Here is a 27,727-nt window from a genome sequence, read left to right on the forward strand (position 1 = left end):
TCGGCTGTGAAATGCACAGGCTGAACTAGTGGCCAAAGAAGAGCTCTGCTGTGTAGGTAGCAGCTCCAATGTTGTGGCCAGGTGTGGTTTATTGTTATGATTCCTTACAAGGTATGAGCAGATTGTGCTGAAAATACTTAGACCTCATACAAGATTGTATTAAATGTGGGGGTTGTGTAAGATACACTTGGTGATGAGATAATGCAGGGTATTTTTGGAAAGCTGCTAGATTATTCATTGGTGCCTCCTGTCCATTTCTTCCTGTTGTTCTCTGGGTTATTTCTTGGCTCTGATGATTGTTCTGTTACTTCCTGGATCCAGACCCCATTTTACCAATTAGTCCAAGTGGAAGAGCAACCTTAAGGATATGTCATGGGGTTTCTGCTGGGACATTGCCCGGTGTTTCTCGTCTGCTGTGTTTGCAGGATGTGTGGCAACAGCTCCTTCTGTGTGGGGTTTGAAAAAAACATACAGCCTTGCAAAAAGTGCTGAAGGGACCCCTCTCCTATTAAAGTCAGTTAAGTTTTTTAATGCTGCCTTTTCCCTGAACACATTGACATATTGTTCTTTTTACTGAAGACTGTCTTACACTGTTTTGTTATTTTTTTTTCTGTTTTTTTTTTTTAAATGCCCTGCTGTGATTTCTTAGGTTGTCCAACCAGCTTTACTTTAGTCATTTTTAAAGCACTGGCTTTCAAAAGCACTGATCAGCATTTTGGGAAACCGTCCATATTCTGAGGCATGTTCTTCACGCACTATATTTGGTGTAAGGATCTAATTTGATATTTGAGCCAAGTTTTTATTACTGTAATTCATCATCCTCAACAGCATGTAGATTGCATCCTGAAAAGCTGTGCATGCTGCCTCCTTAAATGTATTCAAAGGGTGTGACTTTCCAGCAGATAGGGTTTAGGATGCTGAGGGCATTAGTAATGTAAAGGCGTAGGGAGAATTCAGCTGGGTGTAAGGACATTTCTGTCACATGTGGAATAGTTTCCTTTTGCATGGGACACTTTTATCCTTGTTTTATGAAATGGGAAGTGTGCTCTAGTGAAGAAATGTCAGACAGACAGATGCTGTTAAGCACATGCTTTGTTAGTGGCCCCTTGGCTCCCTTTTCTCACCTGCTCCTCAACCTGAGTGCTACTGATGTTTTCAGTTACTCAGTTAGGTGTAGTAAGCCTCCTTTCTTGATGTACGTTTCCACTGTCTTTTCTTTAAATGCAGTTGGCAGTGCTATGGAAAGAAATAACACAGCCTCACAGAGTTAGGAGTTTCCTTGTAGCTCTTTCGGAATTTCCTTAGTTGTGTCTTCTCTAACAGTACTTCTAGTCACCTTTTCTGATCACTTGTGGATGCGCACACCATGTGTTTGATTTGTTTCCCTCTCCTGTTGATATTTTTCACTCTGCCTGTCAGAATTAACAACTTGAATGTTGCTGCTTCCCTCAAAAGAAGTTGTTCTGTTCCCTTGTGCTCTGCATGCTGTTGGAGTTTCTCATTCTGCTCTCCATGTTTCCATGTGTCTGTGTAATATGTGCAGTAGCATCTTGCTCCCACATCTGTTTGCAGGCATCTTCCTGCTGTCTAACTGACTTTCTTTGGAACACAATGTTTTCTTGGAAACAGCTGAGTGACGAATTTTAAGGATTTCTCCAAAACAGGCATAGAGTCCTCCTGTGTTTGCTTCCTGGGCTTTGCCTACATCATGCACACAACAAATGACAGAGAGGAGTCCTCCAGCATGGCTCAGATTGCAGACTTCAGGGTGGAGTCTCTCTGCAGGTGTTGCTGGTAGAGAACACAGGGTGTGCATGTGAGCATACTGTGTGATCTTCTGTTGCAGGCACCTGACTTGTGATTCACGTCGTGCTTGCCATTGGGCAAGCTGCATCCTTGTTGGTGTCAGTTCTCATGCAGCACTCCTTGCTGCAGGATATGAACTGCATCCCTTTCAGCAACCTTGCAGCTGCCATTTACAGCTTTACCAAGTCCTTTTCTTCAAGGGATAACGTGCTATACATTCGTGTACAGTAGAAATCAGTGTTTGGATGGCTTTGTAGTGCTGTTGTATGTATGGGAAAGGGTAGGTTTGACAAAAGAAGCGCAGCACTTATGTCTGCTGAATGATTTGTTGGATACATTCATTCAGTAAGCTGAGGTTTGAGCCTTGGTGGAAACTAAACTTTGAAGCATAACTGGGTGAAGTTCTCACTTCTCTTTGAATTCAAGCTGTGCCCTTTTTTTTAAATGAGCTAATACTAATTGACAGGAATAAGGATTTCCTGGGAGAAGAGGGGAACACTAGTGAGAGGAAAAAGCACTGTTTAGTTTGCAGAGAACTTAATTAGTGACTGAAGTGATGAAGGTACTGAACTCCTCTTCAGTGGTCCTGAAGGGGAAGAAAAACAAAAAGAGAACAAAGCAGTTGGGGAGGAGGGAGCGCTTTGTTCGTCTCCTTCAGAGTTCTGTTTGTAGCCTGTTTGGGGGTGGGGTGGTGGGAAGTGAATATCAGAATATGCAGAAATAAATCTGGGTTTGGTTTCGCCTAACAGTTCAAGGTGTATTGCTGTGTATGTGTACATACACAGTAGATGAGCATGTTAAAGCAGTGAAGGAAACTGGATCTTACTGAAAGAATCCAACGAAAGCAGCCCACTGCTTCGCTTGCTTTGAAATTTAACTTCATTTGCAAAACAACAAGCTCTGTCAGAGGCTGCAGTTCTTATGCCCTGTACACGTTTCCATTTCCCTGCTGTCTGCTTGTTGGCCCCTGTCTGTCTTTGCAAGTCTGCAGGACACACATGGCTGAGCGTCGTACTGCTTTCATTTCATCCAAATTCCTCTCCAATGGATTCTTTGTCATTCTCCTTTCCCTGTCTCTGCGCTGTCCCCCTCCTTGCATTGTGCAGCACTGCTGTTAGTCCTTCAGGCTGAGTCACTTCTATGACCATTGGATGCTCTGGGAAGTAGTTTGTGTTTGTGAGTAGTGTACTGCTCTGATTGTCTTGTTTGTTTTGAGAGCTTTCCAGGAGATGAAAGCTTATTAAATGAACATGTTGTATGTGAAACAAGGGAATTGGTCTGCAAGCATAGCAAACTGATGATGACTTCCTAGTTATGGGATGGTGTTCTGGAGGCTTCCCTCTTTCTTGTGTTAGGAATTGCAGTAAGCCACGTCCCACTGGATGAACTGCCAGAACACCATTGCCACCGATGTGTGTGGGGTGGTGTTAGGCAGGAGCATTGTAGCACAGTACCTTCCCCCTTGTTCGCAGGCACATTGAGCTCCCGGATGGAAAAACAGAGGCAAGGAGCAGTGGAGAAATGCAGGTGCCTTGTTCTACGTCTGTGGCCATGGAATACCTTTGGGGCTTGACTCCAAGGGCACCACTGCAGGGGAGGCACAGGGTGCGGAAGCAGAGCTGAACTGAAGGGCCATCCCCCAGAACCAGTCCCTAGGTGCTGTGCTCAGCTGGCCCCTTCTGAGGAAAGATGGCAGGAGCGCCTTTTCAGCTGTGTTCTGGTGCATGTCACAGCAGCCAGCTTATGCTGGGCCGCCCCTGAATTTACTCAATTTCACCAACTGTGAAATATGTTTCTAGAAAGAAAAAAGAGCATTTCAAAACTGTGAAGTGTATGTGTTATGACAGCTTGCAACACTGAATGGTGATTGTTGGGGCAAGAAAAAGCAAAACCATTCCTTAAGGCTGCCCTCGGTAGCCTTACTGGATGTGAATCATCTGAGAAACTTTTTTAACACGTAGAGACTTGTGTATAGTGCGACCTGTGTTTTTTTCGTTTGTAAGATTATTGATAAGATTATGACATTTTGATCTGCCTCCTCACATCTCATCCTGTGTAAGACGTTACACTGTGAAGATAGTTGATTTTCCAACAAAAGGGAGCAAGATTTTAGTTCCTGTCTTGATGGACAGAGAATTAAAAGCTCGTTAAAAAATACCTATTCCACTGTCAGAAAACAGTATTTTCTCCTTTGGTAGAAGAATCATTTCAGATCAGTTGCTGAGGGGAAAAAAAACAAATGAAAATGAAAACAGGTTACTATATACCTCTTGAAAAGTATGTTTGGGTTAAAAAGCATGCTGAAAACATAGCTTATTCCACAGTCCAGCAAAGGAAAAGAAAGGATGGGAAAGGACGAGTAGCAGTACTTCACTGAGAAGAGCAAAGTTGGATGTGGGATTTTGACTGGATTTGTATTTACCCCATTTCTAGACACTGAAAGAAGCACTCCTTTTAGGAACAGCCTGCACTGTTTTGCAGGCATCGTGAGTTCCATGTGCTGAAAAATCAGGGTATTGTTTTAAATCCCTCTGGTCTGTGATATTTTATTTTTAGATGAAGAAACCTTTAGATTTGTGCATTTTTAAGTGTGGTTTAAAAGAATAGCAAACAACAAAACAAGTGTTAGAAACTATGCTTTTTCCTTCCTTTTTTTCCTTCTGAAAGGTTCCCCACCTTTGTGTTTTGGGACTGTTAACCTTGGCTATTTTTACTGTTATTGTTTTAAATCTGAATTTCTTTTTAGACTGCTCTGCTCAAGGACCTGGGCTTTTAGGAGGAAAGATATTCCATGGAGCTTTTCTAAGCACAGTGCTGCAGAAGGAGTGCGCTGAAGCTGGAAGGCCTGGACTTGGCTTTCTCTGTGTGGGTTACAGTGTGTAGCAACAGCCTTCTGTAGCCTGGGTGACTGCCTGCGATGTGGGTGATAGGTGAGCTACTGACACAGACATTCCTCACAAAGAGTGCATCTCCCAGGTGTGGTGTTAGCTTTGGGAAAAGGCGCTTCTCAGGCACCCTCACCATGACGTCTCTAATTGCTGTCAGTGGTGGAGTAGACAATTAAGTTATTCTTATATCTTCTGCTCACTGGACTGGGAAACTTTGGCTGTGTGCAACTGATCATTTTCTGTTACCGTGTTATACAACAGTGTGTATAAATAATAAACAATGTGTATTCTGTACCTGTAGGAATGAGCATGTGGCAGTAGAAATTATTCAAATCAGTGCAACCGGTTCTTCCTTAAACAAACAGCCAACAGCAACAAAACCCAGGGCTTGGAATTACCTTCCTGCCACTGCCTTATGTTTCGAGAGAGCTGCTGTGTTGTGTGAGGAGTTGGCAACTCTTAACTCTTTTCCAGACGGGCTGCTTCAATTTCCGTAGTGATCTTGGCAGAGTTTACGTTGCCCTCCATGGAAAGACAATTCTTCTTTTTATGGCTTAACATTTGTGAGAGTTATTTTTCTGAGGTGGGAATGCTCTCTGTAAGTGTATTGCTTTTGCTGGTGTTCAGAATCATAACAGTGATGGTGTCTGAAGAATGTATGCAGAGGGAGGTCTTTCCAACGAGAGCTATCAGCTTGTGCACTTCCAGTCTCTGTTTATACATACACTTGCTGGCTTTTAACTCTTGGACTGCATTGAACTGCCTCTTAATGTTGAATTGTAATGCAGTATTGGAATGTCTTGGAGCACTTTCTTTTTTCTAAGTTTTCTAAACTGGAGCTGGCTGTTCTGATAGCACCATATCTCATTTGAAGCCATTTGCCTGATCCTGTGGTCACAGAATGGCTTAGATTGGAAGGGGCCTTAAGGTCGACCCGAATCCATCTCCCTCCCATGGGCTAGGTATCAGCCACTAGATCAGGCTCCCCAGGGCCCCTTCCAACCTGGCCTTGAATCCTCAATCCTTGGTAATCCTCATGGGAAGTAGTATCCAGATGTTAGACCGATGTTTGCAAGACTCTGTGTAGCTCTTGCATAGCTGGGCTCTGAGGTTTCTCATCTTGCCCCAGAGCATGGCTGAAGCACTCATTTCTCTGTCCTGTTGCACATGTAGCTTCTGACCACAGGATGGAAGCTTCCTTGCTGGCTTTGTCTGCCGTAGGCTGGTGGTTCTTTGTCACACCTGCTGTGTAGTGGCACGTCAAAGGAATGTGAGTTGTAGAATACTTGTTTCCTGAATTCTTGTGTAGGTTTTGGTGCCTCCAGATTGAAGTGAATGATGAGACGTGCTCATTTTAATAGGTGGGAATCAGACTGGAAAATAATTGACTTTTTGGTATTACAGAAGCTGAGGAAAGCAATGCCTGGCTTGCACACCTTCTGTCTTCAGAACAGAAACGTTGTGACTACTCTTTGTTATAAATAGAAATGCTCAAGTAAAATCTTGTCAGTGCAGATTTTGAACATGTACGATTTGATTTTTACCTGCTATCCTTCTGATGCTGTGATTGTCATAAAGAATAAGCTTTTACATTCTGAAACGATTGATTTGCTGTGTAAAAAGTAGCTAGAGGTTTTTATTTTTAATTTCTGTATTGGCATCTTGGCTATTGGAAACTAATATGGTCATACTCCAATATGTCTATTCTTAGCAGAATGTTTTAATTTGAAACCCATTGTTATTGTTTGAAGGCCTGAAATGCTTGCTTTTCTGGAATTTAGTTCTTGCCTTACAGTGTTTCTGTGTCTTGGAGTTTAAAAAGAGGCATGTTGGGAGTAGGGAGGTGCTTGGCTAAAACCTGGGCCTTCCCTGCTAAGTGCACTCATTGGCCTGCAGCAGTGAGTCTCTGCCTCAGTTTCCCTGTGTATAGCAAGACACTGATGATGCCTACTTCAAAGATGCTTTGTAGGATTGATTAATGCTTAGGAAGGCCTTTGAAGATGAAGAAGCAGGATTTGAAATATGAAAAGTTTCCATGCCCCAGGTAGAAATGTTCTGTGTGCTGACTTGAATTTGGCTTTTTCCAAATCTCTTGAGCATGTCCAGATGCTTGGAGGGACTTATTTCAGATGGACTGTGGTGGTGAACACTTTCAGGAGACACAAAGTTATATAGCATTACCTCCAGTGGTTTGTTACTTGGAGGAAAGAAAGAAAGATGATACCCCACGGCCTCAGCAGTATGTACAGGTAGCAGGCTTATCCTGAAAAAGGGGCCACTGCAGCATTTTCCAGTTGTTCTTCCCTGGGGCGAGCTTCTGTCCTTTCCAGTGTTTGATAAACCAGTCCATTGATGAGCCCTGTATGAAATGATTTATGGTAATTGTAGCACTGTGTTCTTAGCCTCTAACATACTGTAGAAGCAATGCTGTCTTTACTTTCCAGGGATGTGAAATAGTTGTGATATTTTAAAATAAGATTTTAATTTCTTGGAAGACTTGTCAGTTCTGCACATGATGTGTGCTTAGGTGAGCAGGGGAAAAAGAAGAATTTTTAGGTTGTTCTGTATTATCTTCATGTTGGTATCTTCTCTTTTCCATCTATTTTGCCGATTACGTAGTGACTGCATGTTTTATATGGCTTTAGGTGCTCTAATGAACATGAATTAAGGGAAAACTTGGTCTGGACTTGATCATGTAAGTAGGATTTGAGGAGGACTTTGGAGCACGGTCCACGTTGCAGTGGTAGTGACTCTGTGGGTGACTCTGTGCTAAGAACAATCTGTGAATTCTTAAGTTTTACATGTAAGGACTCTTCTGTTTTAATTCAGCTTTCTGTGGAGATGCAGTAGGCCTTGTAGAAGTAGGTAAAATGCTCTGGCATTCTAATGAACAAATATCTTGAGTATGTGGAGGTCTAAGGCAGGCCAGCCAAAGTGCTTCCTATGGGAATGTGAAAGTTTAAGTTTCCCCCAGTTAAAAACAAATCAAAACAAAAAACATACCAGGAGGTTGAGTTGGATGTTTAGCTGCTTGGATTTTAAAGGATTTGCCAGTGCTGCGTTTGAAGCTGGAGTGGGCTGTGAGGCAGGCTGGTAAGTGTGGTGGAAGTAGAACGCCTGAATGTTTTCCTTTCTGGAAGCATCGTTCTGCAAACCCTACGCAGGCCAGGCTGCAGAATCTGCATCATTAAAAATGCTCCCTGTCAGCAGACGGCAAGATAAAATTACAGCTTTGGAGGAAATTTGGTTCTTGCTCGTAAGCACGACGTGATGTCATGGTGGGGCTGAGCAGCGTGTGGGCTCCTGACAGTGGGAAGTGCTCCGTGTGGCTCAGACGTGTGGCTTCCTAGCCAGGCTTTCAGAGTTGTCCTGGCACTGTGAGTAATTGCTTTGAGCACATTCCATGATTTAGTGCTAGGGTGAGCTGCATCTGGCACTGCTGTAGCTGCACTTACCTTTAAAAATAGAAGGACATAATTTGCTGGAAATGCTGGATGCGGGAGTAAAGAGAGCAAAACGTCCGTGGAATTGAAAGAATTTTTGAGAAGCCATTACTTTCTGCGAGTCTGGGAATTGCTTGTGAGAAATAGTGGGTCTAATGCAACGTTCTCCCCTTTTTATGAGCTTTTCCTGTCCAAGGAAAGTGGGATCTTCAGTGTGGCGTTTTTGAGTTTTCTGTCTCATTATACATCTGAGTTAATGTGATGCTTTGCAGCTGAAGGTGAGTTCAGAGGCTCTCAGCAGGGAAAGGCAGGTGTGGCCTTTCCATTGTAAGTTATCAGAAGGAATGGTTCAGGGTTGCAGCTAATTCTGTTATGATGTAGATGCCTACTTGATGGAGCCTTGCTTTACCGTGTGTGTCATTGGCCACCAAACTGAACTTTGGAAAGTTAAGCTTTCCACTTTACACCCAAGAAGTTGGAAAAATAGATATAGAACAAGAAGACTATAATTCTGCCATATTGTAATAGAATGACATAAAAGGAAGAAATTAAAAAAGAAAACATTTCCCCCGCCCCCATAAGAAGCTTTCATCTCAGCATTGGGAATCATCATGCAGGAATAAAATGCTGCTGTGCTCAGGATTTAGGGAGAAAGTAGTGTTGCCATTCAGAGGGTTGTTTGGCTGATGGTGCTGAGACAGAAATCAGTGGGGATGGCTTTGGTGAAAGAGGAGGAGAGCTACTGAACTAATAACGTAGCTGAACCCATGTTTGCAGCAGCATTTAGAACTAGACTGCTGAAGAGCAAACTTAGCTGATAAGAGGTTTGGCTTAGAGAAACAGTTGTGTCCCTGAACTTTGTATTAAGGAGAGTGTGAGCATGTGTGCAGTTAACTGACTTCACATGTGAACTGCACAAATGCATGGAATTCTGATAATGCATTGCCAAAATTGTGGATATTTCCATAGCATGGGATTACTAGCAGCCTGCATTTATCCTAATTGCTTTTCCTTTGGGATGCCTGTCTGCCTGCCTTTCGCGTGAGGCCACTTCCTGCTGTCTTAGGATGTCTGTGCTGGATTAGAGAAGCAGGAATCAGATAGGTAATGGAGGCAGATAGAGATATGTAAATAGGAGGTGGCTTATTTGGGAGAATTGACACCAAAAGTTGTGTATCCTGTTAGAGATTTTGCTAATGGAAAAGAACAAACAAACCTGTATGTGGGAATGGGATAGCAGGGATTAAGTGATACTTGTTGATTTTCCAACGTGCTGTGCACTCTCTGCTTCTTTGACCATAGGAGGTCTCTGCTGGGTGTTCCATTGACCTATGATGACTTCATTTGTTATCTTGCCATCTCACAATCTGGGGTGTGAACTCTTACCCAGAGTTTTCTCAAAATAGGCTGCGCTATTTAGGGAGTTCCCTCCCAGTGCTTGCCTTGTGCTTGGTTCTCTAAAGCTCACTCTTCCTGTCTAACCTCTGTTAACATCCAGTAACACTTAGGTGAGTTACAAACTAACTTTTTACTAGCTTCTGCTTTGTGCGTTTTTATAGCACCTCCTCTCCCTGAACAAAGATTTTCTGCTGAAGCTGGATGCTGCTCTTTATGATTGGAATCCTTTTGTTAAGTCCTCCCACTGTCTGGACTGAGCTTTTCTCATAGCACTTGGAGTGTTCCATCTTCTAGTAGCCTCTGTAATGAGGCTGTAGATGTTGCCTTAGGCAATGACACCAGACCAGTTACAGCAGTTAAGTTCTTCAGTCATCATACCCATATGAAGAGGACAGTATTATGGAAGAGATACTGCTGCACATTAGATTTTAGACTTAGGTTTTAGGAATTAGAGAAGCTATGTAAACTGATAGGAAAGGGAATCTTATTTTCCTTTCTGTTAGATGGTGAATGAATGACCTGAGCCATAGAGTGGTGTTCCAGCAGGACATGGATTCCTTCACTGTCGTATTACAATACGCAGAGCAGAATCTTCTGAACAGGTCTGGAAGTGCTATGCATGCCCTTATCTTGTGCTCATTTTCTTCTGCTTACACTGACACAAGTGGGTAGGTAATGATACTTGTCTCTCTTGGCCCTCAGTTGCTGTGAGTATTGCCTTGCGTCAGCCCTGTCTGTGCAGACGTACACCAAAATGTTTGCCAGATGCTTTAAATTGTGTTGTTACTCCCAGTTTTGGCCTGGTGGCTGTGTGTTCCTGAAGAAGAAAACCTGCACCTCTAAGCAGACAGTTAAGCATTCTGATTTATTTATTTTTTAAATTTTTATTTGTTTTTAACAAGTGCCTTTTCTTCTGATTGAGTTTGAGCCTGACCTAGCAGCAAATGCAGGTGGCTGTGGAGTGGAAGGGGAAGGCAACTCCCTGTGCCACAGTAGCTCCTCCCTCCCACAGGGAGGCAATTATTTTATTTAAGATTTGAATCTGGTATCCTTGCTTGGGGTGTAATGCAAACGACTGGTCACGTGTTAGAAGTGTCCTGTAGCAGAATGCAATGGGAGCCGTGTGTTTCCTCTTCCTACTACTGGCTCTTAGGTGCATTTTGTAGCTGACTGCCTTTGATGTCCTTCAGTATTGATGTAGTGTCTGTATGAACTGTAGAGTCATAGAATCCTTAGAGTTGGAAGGGATCTCTGAAGGCCATCTAGTCCAACTCCCCTGCAGAGAGCAGGAACACCACAGCTAGAGCAGGCTGCCCAGGGCCTTATCCAGTCTCGCCTTGAAAATGAACGTGGCCCATTCAGCTCTACCATCCCGTGGTCACTTTTAGTCCAGCAAAGTGTTTCCTTATGAGAGTTAGGAAACAGGATTACTCTGGAGGCCTACAGGATGGAGGGTGCTGCTGTGCTGTGGCAAGGGAGAGTTGAAGTCTGAGGCCGTGTAAAGACTCGTCTGTTCCATACCTGCAAAGATGGTATTTACCTTGCCCCTGCCAACAACTGGGAAACATGTTTATCTCCTATTTTATTACGTTTTCTTCTTCCACTGCTGTAACCAAATTCCAGATGTAACCAAACTGAAGGCATTTTTTGTTATGTGCTTCACATTTGATTTTTCTTGATCACCTGTTGTGTTTTGGAAAGAAAAATTTTTGTTGTGTGCACTGTATCTCTGCTGGAGCCATTGGCATGTACAATTGTAGAGACAAGTCATCTTTTGTTAGTTTTCAGCTGATGGCTGTAGTGTCGTGTACTGGGGAAAATGAAATGCAAAATAGGTTGGATATTAGGAAAAGGTTCTTCACCAGAGGACAATGGGTGTGGAACAGGCTCCTTATGGCTGTGGTCATGGCTCCAAGGTTTTAAGCAATGCTGTAGACATAGGGCTTGGTTTTTGGATGGTCTTGTGTGGAGCCAGGAGATGGACCTGATGGTCCTTGGAGTTTTTCCAGCTGGGGTTGTTCTTTGATTCCATGTAACAAATTTCTTGGAGTGCTTGTGTATGACCAGGTAGCTGTACTGGAGTTTCCTCAAAGATGAACTACAGCCCTTCATGTTCAGACATCCAGTGAACCTGAGAGTACCCTTACCCCTGTTGACAAAAATCTGTGTTCAGCTCTGTGGGGGGCTGGTGAAAAATGGGCAGACTTGTATAAAGAATTAAGAGCTGGGCAATGTTTGTAATGAAAATTTAGCTACCTTGAGTTTCCTTTCTTTCTGCTTCCTTCATTGGAATTGAGAGCTCAATTTTCCTTTCCCAACATTTTTTTTCTCAGTTTGTATGCTGAAACATTCACAAACATGGCTCATTTTGCATTTATTTTCAGATATTTACTTTTGCATGTCATGTTTCTGACGTGTGAGGGAACAACGTGCTATCCAGGCTCACTGCCATCATTTAAAATTTAAGTATCAACATTTTATCCCACGTCAGCCCCTATTGTTCAAACAAAACTAAGGCTGGTAAGATGACCTCTGCGAAAGTTGTAGAAGTCACCATCCATATTTCTTGTCAGACTGGTGGACTGAAAGGTCTGTGTGCTGTGAAACCAGAGTAAAGTGGTATAGAAAGTTTGTGAAAAGTGTGTATCCTTCAGATAAAGAGCCTGTTTTTGAGCAGCTGTTCCTTAAAAGTTAAGTTCCTAAGCAATACCAGATAGTTGTAAAATGTATTTCATGTTGCCATTTTTAGCTGTCCCATCCCCCTTTTGACATTTATGTTTGGATCTAATGCGCTGCTGGTGAACTGAGGTAGCTAAGATACTGTTCTGAATCAGCCAGGCCTGTGGAAAGTATGCGTTGCTAGATAACAGCAGCTTATTTTCAAGAAATTTGTAGTACCTACTTAACACACCATACTAGCTGTAAAATTGCAGTAATCTGAACAAGCTGGCTCTGCCATTTTAGTATACTTTTGCAGGTAGGATGCTATTTTGTGTCTCTTGAAAATGGATGCTTTAGAATGCATGTGGTTTTGGTTTTTTTTCCTGTTATTTGATAACTTTTATTACCATAACAAGTTTCATGACTATTTGGAATAGAGAAGGATTCTTCTTGGTTGGGTGCTGTAGTCTTCATATGTGGCTGTGCAAAGTCTGGAGAAGGAAATGTTTCTGGTCTCATCTTGCCTATGATCCAGTGTACTGAGAAAAGGGGAAGGGAAGCTGAATGTTCCCAAATGTCCAGCTGGTGAACAGATGAGAAGGCAAGGGAGCAAAGGATGATTTAATTGGCTTAAACAAAGCGAGTCAAAGCACCTGTTGTGTTGGCATCCCAGTTTTTGTTAAATTTACATTCTGATGTGAAAACATAGAAGTTGGGAAAAGTGTTTTAAGGCTGATACTGTGCTTGTGAGCATCTTGTCCACTGCTTGCTTTTTCCCTTTCCCTTTTTGCAAGTTGTCTAAATGTTTCCTCTCCCTTTCGCAGTGGCAGTCGCTCTTCCAAAACCTTCAAACCAAAGAAGAACATTCCAGAGGGATCTCACCAGTATGAGCTGCTTAAACATGCCGAGGCCACGCTTGGAAGTGGTAACCTCAGGATGGCTGTTATGCTTCCAGAGGGTGAAGACTTAAATGAATGGGTTGCAGTTAACAGTAAGTTGGCTAACACACACACACACACTCTCACTCTTTTACACGAGGAGGGTGCTGAATGAGGGCTGATACTTGTGGGAAGACAGCTGTGTACTTTCTAGTGACGTTTGCACTGCTCTGCACTATGTTGCAATGGGGAGAGGAGAATGTCCTGTCATTTAAACCTAACAGATGCTGAGAGACACACTGAGACAATACTCCTTAAGCTTCTTGTTCCAAAAGTATGGTCTTGTCTTTAAAATAAATAATCTTAGTGGTTAAATTGTGAGCACTTGATCACGTAGAAGTGTTAAGGTAGAAATGCCACTGCTGCTTTTAGAAAAGAACTTGTATGTGTTGTCTTAATATGTTTAAGCTAGTTCTTCAACCAAAGTTGTTACATGATAGTTTGGACAAGCCTCTACACGCTAAGTATAAAACCGTAATTTAGGTAAGTGTGAGGGCCAGGTCTAAAATGTTGAGACTACAGTGACATGTGTGGCCTGTCTTTCCTTCTGCCTGATGCAAACCTAGAGACAGATCTTTGCAATATTCCTAAAATTAGTCCCTTCCTTTTGTTTTTACCAAGTTGTGAGCCTCTGCTTTGGTAAATCTCTTGATTTTTAACTTTTCTAAAGCTGCTTTTACTAGCTCTGTTTTTTTATTCAAGAGCACGTCAAACAGTGGGGCCCAAATTGGTGTATTCTGATTGCCTGACTGTTTCCTTCTCCTTCTCCCTGCCGCATGATTTTGCTGCCTTCCTCTTATGCTTTGAGAATGGATTAACTGAAATTGCATTGTGCTCTGTAGCTTGTGTGGGGTTTTGGTTGCCACAGACTCTGTGCCTTATCTAGGTATTTCCTTGTCTTTTGTGTCTGTGGCATGGCCTGCAAGTACAGTGTTAATTGTGCACTGCAGTATAAATTACTTACAAGCTAAATGTCTTCTAATTACTTGTTTTACTTAGTTCTTAGTTCTCTGTTTCTTTCTGTTCTTTGACATGTTTGGGAAATAATCTGTCATACTGACTTTTACCTTTGAGTTTTTTAACTGTGGGATATAACCTGTCACTCCTTCCAGTGAATGTTGAAGCTGCCAACACCATTATTTATACGAACTTGTTCACACTACACTGCAAAACTGGCTAGAAAAAGAGCCAGCCTGTTTCTATGACTAAGCATTACTAATGATGCCTGAGATATTGCTTGCATCCTTCCCTTTTGGGGGGTCCTTCATTCCGTGGCTCTTTTTTCTTGTGTGGCGGTGGTATTTTCATCTCCCAAATGATTTAGCCACTAAATTAGCTGCCTGGCAAAAGGCAGTGAAGCATTTGAGAAGAGTGGGAGCTACCTTTTGCTAACATCTGCGTTTTCTGATGAAGTGGTCCTCTTTCATGCCTTCTTGTAATACAGTGGGGAGTATAACCTTTATTCTTTATTTTTTAGAAGTGAGTAGCACCTTAGATGCTCTTTGATTTACAACGTCTACCACACCTAGTACTAGTTAATGGTAGCTGTGAGCCTCTTCCATTGATGGAGATACGTAATGAAGAAAGGAAGTGTAAGACTTCACACAGTAAAAGCACAGGAGGAATGTGCTCCACTGCTACTTGCTTAACTCCTAACCGTAGAGATGCTTTATGAGAATGAATTGGCTTATATGGAGATTCTAAAAGTGTGTTAGTGTATTTAAAAGAAAAATGAGAAGTGTGCAATCAGTTTATTTTTATTTGACTTCTTGATTAGAAACTATTAAAAAAGCACTTCAGAAGTACAGTTCACCTCTATGCTTGTAGCAGATTAAAATGTATACCAGACACTGTGCACTTAGAGTAGAAAAGCATGTGGAAAAAGTAACCTAAACCCTCAAAACTTAAGAACCGTGAGTAAAAAGAGGAAACGAAAATGTGAAAGGGCGCTGTACTGCTTTACAGATGTTGGGAAAGAGGATCTTGCCTTTTCCTTGTTTGTCGGACACTGCCGACTGTGGTGGATGGGTGATGTGTCTCAAGGCATTTTGAGACTCGCAAATGTGGGATCTGCAATAATCAGTCATCTTGTCAAAGCCTGTGTGGGTTTTTTGAACGCGCTTGCCCCAAAGCAAATGCTGGTCTGTGGTTTCTACTGGGAGCAGCAATTGGAAACTTAATTAACAGTTCTTGTGTATACACACACACAAAAAAACAATGGCTGCATTTAACTGCTTCTTGCTGCCTCCGCAGCGTTGAATGTCACACAGTGCTGTGGGCAGTGTGCTCCCACTGCACATCCAGAGAGGCTTTAGAAGCCCTCCTTGTCATCTGTAACTTTATCAACCATTCTCAATGTTGTCATACCATTTTTTTGCTGTTGCTTTGCAAGGGAAAGACATGTTTTGTTGCTGGAAATGAAATGCAGCAGGTGCCTGCCATAGTGGTTTTTATGTACTTCCCCCTTTTGGTACCTGGGAAATTATGTGGTGCAGTTGTAGCTTAATATCTTGCATCTGCTGAGCAGCAGCTGGGATTTGCTGCTGTGATGTGCATGTAATCTTAGATGTTTACGTTCCTGAATAATCAGTGATGATACATACCATATTTAGCCCTCTCCTTCCCTTAGCCATCGCTTACTTTAATAGTATACAGTATCAACTAGTGTTTACAGTGAAGATGTCAACTTACATCTCATTAAACATAACTGTAATTTTCTATAGATGTAAGCAAAGAATGCAAATTTGGGTTGACTGCAAAGTAGGGCTCTGGCTGCTCTTTGGCATAGCACCAGATTGAGAGGACTGCATGTCCATTCCACCGGTCCTGCACATTGCTTATATGAGTATTCACTGCTCAATTCTGGAACTAGTGACTTTAAAGATGTCAGTTTTTAAGTTAAGACAAACGTGTCTATTTACCTACTGCTGAAACAGTTTGTCACTGGCACTCTGTATTGGCAGGCTTTGCATAGGTAGCACTGATGTAACCTTAAGTCTGAAGTCATGCTGAGCTCAGTCTATGTACCAGTTTCCCATTGTGAGGATCAGCCTTTCGGATATGATTGCAAAATTGTATCTGGAAAGGCTCCTTTTGTCAGAAGTGGAAGGCCTGGTGTCAAAGCAATAGAAGCAATATAGTGCAGACTGAGCACTGGGGCGTTCAGGCCATTTATACTTCATCTGTGGTTTCTTTCAGGGTGAGAGCATGTCAGTGGAATGGTTAAATTTGCAAAGCACTGTAGTTAAATAGGAGTTGAGCTCTACCACACTTACTTTTTGTTTTCATGTTATTGCTGAATTTCATCCCTGCACATGATGAAAGATGAGATAGATGAGTAAGGACATCAAAGCTGCTCACACAAGTTTTAGGTTCCTGTATGCTTGCAATACTTGGGTTCATCCAGAAGTTAACAGGAGTGGTTGCAGAATGAAGCAGGTGGAAGTATTTAATAAAATCGTTACATTGGAACCTTGCTCTTAGTGGTAAGAATTCAACTTTAATTTTCTAGAGCTCAGTGTTGGTCCCTCTTCAATTTTAACCTATTTTAACCTATGACATTGTTAATTATTGGTACGTGCTGTGCTCTCTAACAGGTGCACAGGGGGGCCATTCTCTGGAGGGAGTTTGAAGTGGGCTTTTAAAAACTGATCACACGATTCCTAAAAACTTTATCTGCTGCAAGATCACTGAAGAGCAATAGGTGCTTGAGCATCTATTTACAGTAGTGAGAACAGTGGGAGTTATTAGATATGTTCACTTCTGGCCTTTTATTTCAGTAATTAATTTAAGCAGTCTACTGCTGAAATTTACAGTTACTCTTCAACAGAAATATCCAAGGATGGTTTATAAGTGAGGAAACTTTGTAAACTAAATATTAATTCGTGTTAATTAACTAACCAAAGGAATAGAAGTCACTTGATGTTGTAACCATATGCCTTACATACCCCCACACCTCACCACCCATTTTTTGTTTTAGCATAGCATAAATATTCATTGGAAAGACAGTCTTTTGGAATAGAAAGCCTGAAGGATATCAGGGTCAACAAATGGGTAACAGTTGCTGTACTTCAAAGTTTACACTTTTTTTTTTGTTGTTAACGGACCTGCAAGGAGAATTTGGGGTTCTAATAAAATACACCAAACATTTAGAAGAGTAAATGACAGCTTTCTCTTACCCTTTTCCTTTTTTTTTTTTTAATTAAGATTTTGCTATAGTGAACAGTTAAAGAATTCTTGCAACCAAGAACTGGTGTTCTGAATCTCTTTCTAATACATCTTACAAAGAAGTATTAATGAGGTTCTATCATGAAAAATAATCCAGGACCCTTTTGAGCAGCATATGTTTTACAGTTCAGGCTGTAGGAAGTTTGTTTGCAATTAAACTGCAGAGTAATAATGAATGATTTAAATGCTTTGCAGCTGTTGACTTCTTCAACCAGATCAATATGCTTTATGGAACCATTACGGACTTCTGCACAGAGGAGAGTTGTCCTGTGATGTCTGCTGGCCCAAAGTAAGATCATTTTTACTCATTGTTCAGTGTGCAATTCTTGAGACGGTTTTGCATTCGAAAGAGTCTGGCTCAGCTGAGTGCCAGAGAAAGGATAACCTTTGTGAGTAGAAAGGATGTCGTCTTTTTGTTACGTGTGGAGAGAAAAAGCTTGATCCTTTGTAAGGGACTAGGGAATTGAAAGTTTTTCGTAGTAATTGTTTTATTTAGCCTGGGAAGTAGCCTGAACATCAGAACTGTTTTCTCTTTTTGTTCTGAGATGTTAATAGTCCTTCTGAAATTAAGTCTTGATGCTTTCATCTGCAGGCATTCAACTAGGAATAAGCAAAATCTTTCTTTGGGGTGTTTGACTAGGTACTATAGAAAGAAACTTGGCGTCAGGTTTGAGTAGTCTGAGTAAGAATTCCATGCCCTTTCACTCAGTGAAGTTTCACTTCCTTGATTGTTGCTTACGCTTTCGTGCAGGCATCCAGCATTGTGTTTTTGTTTGCTCTTCAGCTTCCTAGTGTTTTTCAGAGAGGAGAATACCTGAATTTGTAAGCAAGTAGTGATGGGAAAGCACTGCTTCCTTTTTACATTAAATAAGCAACAAAGAAAAACAATCCTCTCCTCCACCTTTTCCTGCTTTCTAATGATGTATGTTGTTACTGTCTGAAGGCAGTGATCCCAAGGTGGGGAGCTGAAGGCAAGGAAAAAAGAGCTGCTGGGTGGAGAGCTGCTGAGAATGGGAGGGTATGAATTCTGCAAGGTGAAAACAGCCAGACCAAGGAAAGGTTTGGTGCTGTGTTCTTAAACTAATGATGGCTGCTGTGGAACGCCAGAAGCAGTGTGGGCAGGCAGATGTGCTGCTGCAAAATAGGGAAGGGGGTGAAAATACAAAAGAAAGAAGTTTACTGTTATACAAATGAACTTTGGAATGAGCTTGTGCAGTGACATAACCCATTGTCTGCTTTGTGCTTCGGCATGCAGAACAGGCTCTTGGTTATTAAATGAGAGCATGAAAATATTTGTTTGCTTTCTTGTTTGACTGATGAGAAGCAGTTACATGTGGGTGGAAGTTAATTATTGCTTAGCTTTCTGACTGCTGGACTAAACAATTTATTTCTCTCCAAAGAGGCTGACAACCATTGACAGAAACTTATATAGTGCTCGAGCAGTTATGAAGCAAGCTAGAAAAGAGATGCTAGAGGGTAGGAAATGTGTAGGAAATTCTGCCAAGTTTTTAATCAGGTGGACTTATCTCTAGGATTTTCAGAGCATTCCCCAAAGTTTGCAGCCCTACTTGTGCGCAGGAATGGATTTTGCAAAAGCGGGTCCAAACTGTTCATGTGGTGAAGGGGGCCTGGGCCAGGCAGGCACAGGAGCAGAGATAGGTGAGGCTGCAGTGATTGGCAGTGGAGTGAACACTATGCTTTTGGTTTGAATGAGCACGGCCATTCTTTAGGTTAAAGATGACCTGCAGAATTTTTATTATGGAGGCACTAGTAGAAACCACTTTACCGTAACAGCACTGATATTTACAGGTTGTTTTTTTTTTCCCCTGTTTCTTATCTCTATTTCATGTTATCTTCTGGTTCAAGACATTGAGTCTTATGAGCTCCTTAATGCTGCTAGGCTGAAGATTGCTGACTGCTTACAGCTGCTGCTGAGCTGCCACCATTACTGTGCACTCGTCTGTTTCAGATAGAAGAGCGCGGGTTAGCTGGAACAAATTCCATAAGGTCACTTGAAACCTTAAGGTTAAGCAGCAGTAGTGTGGGGAGAACTAAAAGCACCAAGCACTCTGTAGCTTTACAGTCTTAATTTCCTGTAATCTATTTATTTATTTATTTTCTCTGCAAGTTAAATCCTGTAAGTCACTTGCAAGCTGATATAATTGCATCCACACACAAACCTTTCTGTTTAATAACTTTGAGTGTGGAGTATATTGGTGTTTTACAGACTCAGGGCTACGTATTCCCAGTGGAAATACTGACATGAAGTATTATCTGCTGTGGGGTCTCTTAAATTTCTTTTGGACTTCTCTTTGTTGGAAAGATTGCTGAATTAATCTTTAACAGAGTTAATAAAGGGTTGACATAAAGATCAAAAAGAGATCTCTTGTGCCTGCTGCACAAGTCATTGTCTAGTTGTTTGAGAAAATTACCCGTTTGATTTGTTCCAAAATATATGGTTTTTCATGATAACGTTCCACTCTTCTCACAATTGCAAGACCAAACATTTTCTACCCAAGTGAACTCGAGTTGGTTATCATTTCTTACTATCCTTATATCACCAGCAATGCAGCAAACATGATAAATATGTTAAGAACTTGCATAAAAGTAATGTGTATACTGAGCACTGTGGTGCAAGGGGTATTTTCTTTATTTTCCTCCATGGTTGTAAATTGTAAGAGCAAGGAGGAAGGACATAGTTGGTGCATTCTTCTAAGCGGGATTACTGGACAGAGTCTCTGAAATCCATGTTTGGGCATTTGATTGAGATAGTTAAGCTCACTCTTAGTGGTGGTGAGAGCCTGTTGATTGTCATGAGGTTTGTATGTTCCCAGTGCTTCTAAGCTTGGATTTCAAATAACGCTCTGGACAGCTTCTCTTAAATCCCCCATGGTTACAATGTACCGTCTTCGAATGTTCACGTGTTGTCTTCTGCCCAGTGTGTCCTTACCAATAAGTAAAGAAATAACCAATGAATCAAGTCAGTGAAATACCCCACATCTCCCATCAGTGTTACTCCTTTTGCCTTTTCTTGATGCTCTGTGCCTTTTGACTTGGTGAAGGTTACACGCCCACTGTGTGTGGGGAGCTTGTATTCACTTTTGTCAGGATATGTCTTTGGTGTTTCTGAAGAGCTGTGTTACTTTAAAGGTAATTCTGTGGCACTTCTTCCTCTGAAAAATGCAAGGAGAGCAAGCTTCTAAGGGATAAGGACTATTTGGATGAGAGCTAGCATTTAGCTTAGGTTTCCTCTTGTTATTCTACTTGTCTCTATACGAATCTGGCACCTTAGCTAAGAGTTTAAGTGGGTTATTAACACTTAAACCTCAGTATTAAGGTCATGCTGGGTGGTGAGGAATACTGATATTTTTTTTTTCTTATTCTTTTTAACTTAATTTTTTTTCATGCTAGAAATGTTGTGGTCTGTTCAGCGTGTATGGAATTTCCTCATGTATTTTGAGATATGATTTATGCCTTCAGAGCTTCTGATTTCTTACCATTAGAAAAATAAGAACTTCTAATACAATTGTTAGCAGCACACTCACAATTGTAAAATTTGTGTATTGTGAAATTGTTTCTTCAGTTATTGTTCTCACAAAACCAGATTTGTTAAAATTTAAAGACAAATCAATTAGATATGGTTAAGTCTTGTATAAAATGATGTGAATAGTCTTGAAAATAGAAGATCTTTCCCAGTTACCCCCATTCCCTGATACTAAGCGCACATAGTCAGATAGAGTTCAGATAGCAGTGTTTGGAGCCCAAACACTGTGCTAAGGCACAGCTGTACTGAAATGTAACAGTTGAGCATATTAACCTCTTTGTAAAGTACTGACCAGTAATAGCATCTCTATGAGGAGGTTGGTGGCTCTGCATGTGGCAGGGGGTTGAAGATTTATGATCCTTGAGGTCCCTTCCAACCCTGGCCATTCTGTGTGGTGTGTGTTTGCTGTAAAAGCATGAGTGACCTGACAGTATCACCCCTGTCATTGACTTTTGATTAATAAAAAAAGTGGGAGCCATCCTGACCCACTGTGCATTTATTCCTTTGGGAGGATTTCATTGCTGCAGAGCTCAGCAGTCCCTTTTGCTTCAGGCTGGACTTGCTGGCTGGCTGAACAGGGCTGCCTGGCCTAAAGCAGATGTGGGTTAAAAAAAACAAAACAAAACAAAAAAAAAACCCAAATCTGCTCAGATGTTACAGTTTGGCTGGAGATATTAAGACCTGCACATTGGTACTTGGCAAGAAATAGAAAGGAATGCCATGGTTCACTTGAAAGCTGAGATTGTCAGACTATGATCATCAAATATAGTTGGTTTTTCCTTTTTCCAGCTATGCGTTCCCAAGATAAGCTGTCTTCTACGTCTGGACTTGTGTCGATTACACTCCCCAAGTCAGTGAAAAAATCTGTTCCATTCTAATTTTATGAGGACTTGTTTATATCTGCTTGTGCATGCAAATTCCTCCTGTTTAATAGTTTTCCATGGCTTTTATAATGCCATGGTTTCAAATGGTACCTGTAAAATGAATGAAGCTGGAATCTACTCATTAAATAAGCTACGTGTCAGCATTATTAGCCTTACAAATAGAGAAGAATAAAAAGAGTACACATTTTATTGCTTCATGATGATGCCAGTGTTTTGTAAAGGTGTGATGCCACCTTATTTATAGATAGGAAAAACTAAGCTAAAAGACATCCTGGAACTACCCAGTGAATTGATGGTATATCTGGATACCAAGACTTTTGGAATCTTGGTCTAGTTTGTGTGCTGCATGGTAATGCTAAGCTATTAGATGCTGCTTAAGGACAACTATTTAATCTAGAAGCTTCCTCAAGACTGTTTACTGAAGTGCACCTTACATTTGCTTTGAGTTCTTAAATAGTGTTACTTGGCATTAATTTACATCTGAATCTTCCTAGTCTCTTAATGCAATCATAATTTAGGAACACTGGCAAGAACCAATGTAGTTTGGTTGTCAGTTAGGTAAAACCTGTAAGCCTAATTTCAAGTGGAGAATTTAATGCAATTTTCTGATGTTTCATTTCAACAAGTTGCAGTCCTTTTTTTTTTTCTTTAAAAACAAACAAACAAAAGCAACCCAAGCTGCTTTAAAGAAAGAAAAACTAGTTGTTGCCTTTTCAAGCAGAAGTGCCCTGTGTGCAATTTGGAAGCTTACTCCTACAGCAGCTTTTTGATGTACAGGGATGCTTAACCATATGTCGACATGTTTTTGGCAGGAGTGTGATTGAATGTGTTGTGCCTATGAAAAAGGGAAGTTTTTGGAAGCCTTCGCAGGCTATGCTGGCTTGCTAAAGAAGGATTGCAGGTTGGGTCTGGAGCAGCTGCAGATGACATCAGTCCACCTTAGCTTCAAGGAAGGAGTGTGGGAAGGTGTGGGTATGGGGAGTGGTGCAGGAAGGGCGTCCTTCCAGGCTGTTAGGAATGATTCACCTGTATTAAGAAATGTCTTCTTGTTGTTGTCCCAACCCAGGTACGAGTACCATTGGGCAGATGGGACAAACATAAAGAAACCAATTAAGTGCTCTGCGCCAAAGTACATTGATTACCTGATGACTTGGGTCCAGGATCAGCTGGATGATGAAACGCTATTTCCTTCTAAAATAGGTAAACAAGTAACATTGAACAATGTATTTGGATTATGGTTGTACAGAAATATTCAAGTCTTGTAGCATTGAAAGGTATCCTATGTTACTCTTCTCAAGTAGGACAACTGTAAGGGTAACATTATGTTATATTGCTTGTGGTAGCAACGGTAATGGGAGGATGGTTGGACTAGATGATCTTGTAGGTCCTTTCCAACCTTGTGATTCTATGATACTATGTTCAGAAAGGTGTTTTTATCTGTTAAGGTAAAACTAATATGTACATGAACTCTAGCTCATGTGTTAATATTTTTAATAAACATCTAGCCAACTCTGATGCAGGAAGTATTGTTTCTACTTAACTGTCATTTCTGATGAAATATATATATATATATATATATTTTTAGTATTATAAAAGGTGGTTTGTTTTCTTAAAAATAAGTAGGAGGGTCTCTATATCTTATAACCAGTAGACTGCTGCAAACTAGCAGATCTTCAATGAAGGAAGGATGCTTAGTCTATCACTGGGAACTTCTCTTAGCCCTTACTTCTAAAGAAGCTGAATTACATTTTTGATCCTAAATGCATGATTTTATTTTCTTTTGAAATGAAGATGGGAGATATATATTTAAGAGTGTTTTTTTTCAGAAAAGGAGGTGGAAAATAATGAACAACCACTGATTCTGAAATGACAACAAGAATAAAATCTTGTTGGAGATGTGAAGGACTACTTGTTCTAGGATCCTAACTGGCAATTTTCCAGTACAGTACTACTCATAGGCTTCTGATCATTGTGGAGAAAGGGAAGGAGATCTTTTAATTGCTTGTATTTTGTGAATAGTTTCTGAGGCATTTAACACATTTCAATAAGCTTTTTCAGAGAAATAGGGCCACCTGTCAGAATCAAGCAACATTTCTTTTTGCTTACAGTGGACAGATATGCAAAGAAGGCTGGTTAGTTTGGGCAGAAGTGACAGAAATCTAAATACTCCCTGCTCTGTAGATGTGAGCACAGTATCTTCTCTTTCTGTGCCAGTTATTTTAGTGTTTCAGTGTAGAGTTCAGAGCCGGGGTATAAATCTGCTACTAAAAAGGAATTATATTGAATACTTACAGTTTGTATTAAAGCAGTGCTTAAAAAACTACATCAAGACTTGATCTTTCTCCGCAGCATATATTTCTGTGAAGACTTTTTTTTTTTTTTTAATGGGATGTATTTTTGAAATGCAATGATGTGAAAAGGGACTTAAAGGCCACAGTGGATAAGCAATTAAAAATGAACTTTCCACTTGATGCTGTAGCCAATGTTGGAAATGTGATGTGTATATATAAGCAGGACAAGCTTTAATAGAGCATGGAAATTGTATTTTCAGTATTTGAAAGCATTTTTGAGGTCACGATTAACCAGCAGCATACAGCTTTGGCCTCTGACCTTCACACAGAACTTCACATGCTGGAAAGGCTCCAAAAGAACTAAGCTGACTGGCAAATCTGTTACGTGATGAGAAGTTAGTCAGGCTTGATCTACTTAGGTGGTTGATAAATGTCTTTTTTTAGTCTGTGAATGTGCTGCCTAAATAGATTATTGCTCCCAGTGACTTGTACACTGACGAAGAGCTACTGTTGAAGCTGATTTTACATGTCCTATGTCATTTTCACTGAAATGACTGAAAAGAGCATGTGTCAGAGTTACTCAGCAATAGGTAAGAAAGCAGTAGCCTCAGGCTAGGGGGTGGCAATGGGAAGGATGGAAACAGAGTCTCTTCGTGAGACACGTAAGAGAGCATTTTATGAATGTTCCAGTTTGAGTTCAATATTAGTACAGCTTCTGTTTGTGAAGCTGCAAGAGAGCATTTTTTTTTTTACTTCACTCTAGCCAAGAGAACTGAAAAACAATATTGCTAATACTAAAAGACAGTTTCAGCTACCTACGCAAAGTTTTCTGGTGTCACTGAGGGGTATCCGGTGTTATCTCTGACACCTGCAAAGGGCCTTCAGTGAGACTCAGAGCCTGCAGGAGACTTCCACTTATCTGCATTGGCAGTCAGAGGCCAGCAGGTACTGAGAGGGCTTATATATTTGTATTAGATGCCTCTGTTTAAGCATCTGAATTCATCCACCCAGCAGGAAGATGCTCAGTCAGAGAAAGTTCTCCAAGGAACTATTCTGATACATCACAAGACATACTAACCGGAAGCTGTAGCTATGTGGGTTCAGTGTAGTCCAGTTTGTTTTGGTATGAGTTCATAAACCACTGGATTACATGAGGGAGAGAAACGTCATCTCCCTATGGTCTTCTAACGAGCTTGTCATTGTGTGTCAGTCGAAGTGCATCATGTGGTTTGCAGACAGAATTGCTGAGTGAGATGTAACAGTCCTATCTGTGAAAGACACAGTTGGAGCCAAGAAATCAGGCTGGGTTATAGTGGCTTTTAAAATAAGTGAGATGGTATGGGCATTTAAAAGTAAGTCATCTGTTTCCTTATTTCTAGGTGTACCGTTCCCAAAGAATTTCATGTCAGTGGCAAAGACAATTTTAAAGCGCCTCTTCCGAGTTTATGCTCACATTTATCACCAGCACTTTGATCCAGTGATTCAGCTCCAGGAGGAGGCACATCTTAATACATCCTTCAAGCACTTTATATTTTTTGTTCAGGTAAGCGTGGCAGGAACATTATAGTTACAGTTATAGCTTGGAAAAATAATTTACCAAAGTAACACTCATTCTGTTTCGTAACAGCTGGTATGTTTGTACTTCAGTAGATACCTGTAAGGCTCTAAGTGTCTCGTTGTATTTGTATGTATATTTACTGCTAGAAGTATTCAAGGAATTGAAAAGTTTTCAGTGAAGTGTTCATTTGCTTCCAAAGTGAATACCATAAAGTATTCAGTATCAAATAATTAAGTAGAACAGTAATTCCTTATAAAAGAAAGAGGGAGGACAGTCTTTGAAACTATTGATTGAAAACTGAAAAGAGCGTTCTTGCTACAAAATTATATTTTTATCCCTTGGTTGGTTGCTCAGCCAAGGGCAGCTTCTTAGCATGTTTCCTCCCCTTAAATGGGGTAAAAGAAAAAGCTTTAGGCAGTTAAATGGTGCTATTGAGATAATAACAGATGAACAGAAAATACTGTAGTGGCAAGGCCTGGTCATGAAGAGCCTGTAAAATGAATTCTGTCTGGATTACACTTCTTTCTGAACCACAGTTAAAAGTGTATGTTTGTCTTTTTCCTCATCCCTATTACAGGAATTCAACCTTATTGACAGAAGAGAGCTTGCACCGCTTCAAGAACTGATTGAAAAACTCACCTCTAAGGACAGATAAAAGGAAGAGGATTTTAAAGTTACTTGTTTCTTTAAGCAAGCGTGTGGTATATGTTTTTTTTGTTGTTGTTGTTCATTTGTTTTTTTAAAAACAAAAGAAAAACCCGTGCTGTTATTCCTAACAGCCAAGATCTACTCTCTGTGCTTTTATTAGGGGAAATCTTTTGTCTGTTAGTGACATGCAGTAAATAGCTTTTTTTTGATAGTTATTCATTGTGGAATTTTAGCAGGTGCTGAGTGTTTGTAAAGGAAACATGCTTGGTTGGGGGTTTGACTCTTCTGGTGGATGGGTTCTGTATTGTGTCAATGGTAGCCCATTCTAATGAAGTCCCTGAAAGACTTCCTTATATTCTCTAAGTGCCTTGGCAGACTCACTTCTGAGGTGCAAAGCACATACAATACTGAACATTGCTGGAAATAGAAAATATGAATTAACACCCAAGATACTTACTGATACTTGTTTTAGGGAAAAAAAAATATACATATATATACATATATATATAAATACTTACAGTAAAAAAAGCCATAACTTACTTAAATCGATGATCTCCAGCTTTTAATACAAATATTTGTCTTATTTTTTTAGAGAGATTAATATAGATTTTTTCAAAACTAGATATTTCTTATAACAAAAAGTGACGATGAAAAGTCACCAAATCAGAATGAAGAAGGTGGTGTCAAAATTATAGAGAACCTGTGGTTAGCAAATAGTTAATGTCTGTTGCACTGGTTTTTGCTTTTCATAGTTGCTCTTATTTTTTGAACAGGTGAATAAAATAGCACCTCAAGTCAGGCACTTCCGTTCAATTTCCAAGTATTTGCCAAATGAACTGTCAGTTTGCACAGCTACAGTTAGAGAAGGTAGTTACTATCAAAAGTACACTGGAGTAGTACTAAGAAAACTCTGCTTTGAAAAATAACTCATGAGATGATGTTCCTAAGTTAGAAATAAAAAGCCCAGCTCTGTGAAGGAACTCTGATGATCAGTGTTTTCTACAGTAGGGAATATATGTTGAAGGGAAGATAATTTTGTGGACCATTTAGGATTAATGTTAGCACTGTGGTGTTCTTTCACACTTAAAATTGTTACTTGTCTCCAAAGAACTACGGAATTTTGGAAAAGTAATTGGAACATACCAGTGGTTTATGATTTAGCAAGTGCATCTTTCATTTCTGAGAAAACATAACCAAAATGTCTACTTCCCTCACCTGTGTTGGTCTCTCTGCCTTTCTATCCTTCTGTTGTCTCAAACCAGACACAAGAATAGCTTGTGACAAGTTAACTTCTGGAATGATCCACGGACAGTGGCTTTGAAATCTTCGCTGCAACTACATCAGAGTCTGGTTTCCCATTGCCCAGATGTCTCTTGTTCATTTACGGGCCTTGTAAAAGCTGTTGTATTTGGGATACAAAGAAATCTGCATTAGGTGGTTC

The 27,727-nt window shown here is 40.7% G+C and overlaps 1 protein-coding gene across 3 annotated transcripts in view; it reads left to right on the forward strand.

Annotated features, from left to right (window-relative positions):
- The window catches only part of MOB1B (MOB kinase activator 1B), a 34,077-nt gene extending 6,577 nt beyond the window's left edge, over positions 1 to 27,500 (forward strand). For 2 of the 3 annotated variants that reach the window (XM_031596786.2, XM_090139112.1), the window contains exons 2-6: positions 13,021 to 13,187; positions 17,557 to 17,650; positions 22,856 to 22,989; positions 25,460 to 25,623; positions 26,216 to 27,500. In XM_031596786.2, the coding sequence (XP_031452646.1) occupies positions 13,021 to 13,187; positions 17,557 to 17,650; positions 22,856 to 22,989; positions 25,460 to 25,623; positions 26,216 to 26,293 (637 nt within the window). In that variant the 3' untranslated portion in view covers positions 26,294 to 27,500. Of the gene's footprint in view, positions 1 to 9,541; positions 9,646 to 13,020; positions 13,188 to 17,556; positions 17,651 to 22,855; positions 22,990 to 25,459; positions 25,624 to 26,215 lie in introns of those variants that run through there. The other variant, XM_031596787.2, reaches the window with a different exon arrangement.
- Positions 27,501 to 27,727: the final 227 nt, after the last annotated feature.

This window comes from Phasianus colchicus, chromosome 4, assembly GCF_987193195.1.
Source record: "Phasianus colchicus chromosome 4, bPhaCol1.hap1.1, whole genome shotgun sequence".
Classification (NCBI taxonomy): domain Eukaryota; kingdom Metazoa; phylum Chordata; class Aves; order Galliformes; family Phasianidae; genus Phasianus; species Phasianus colchicus.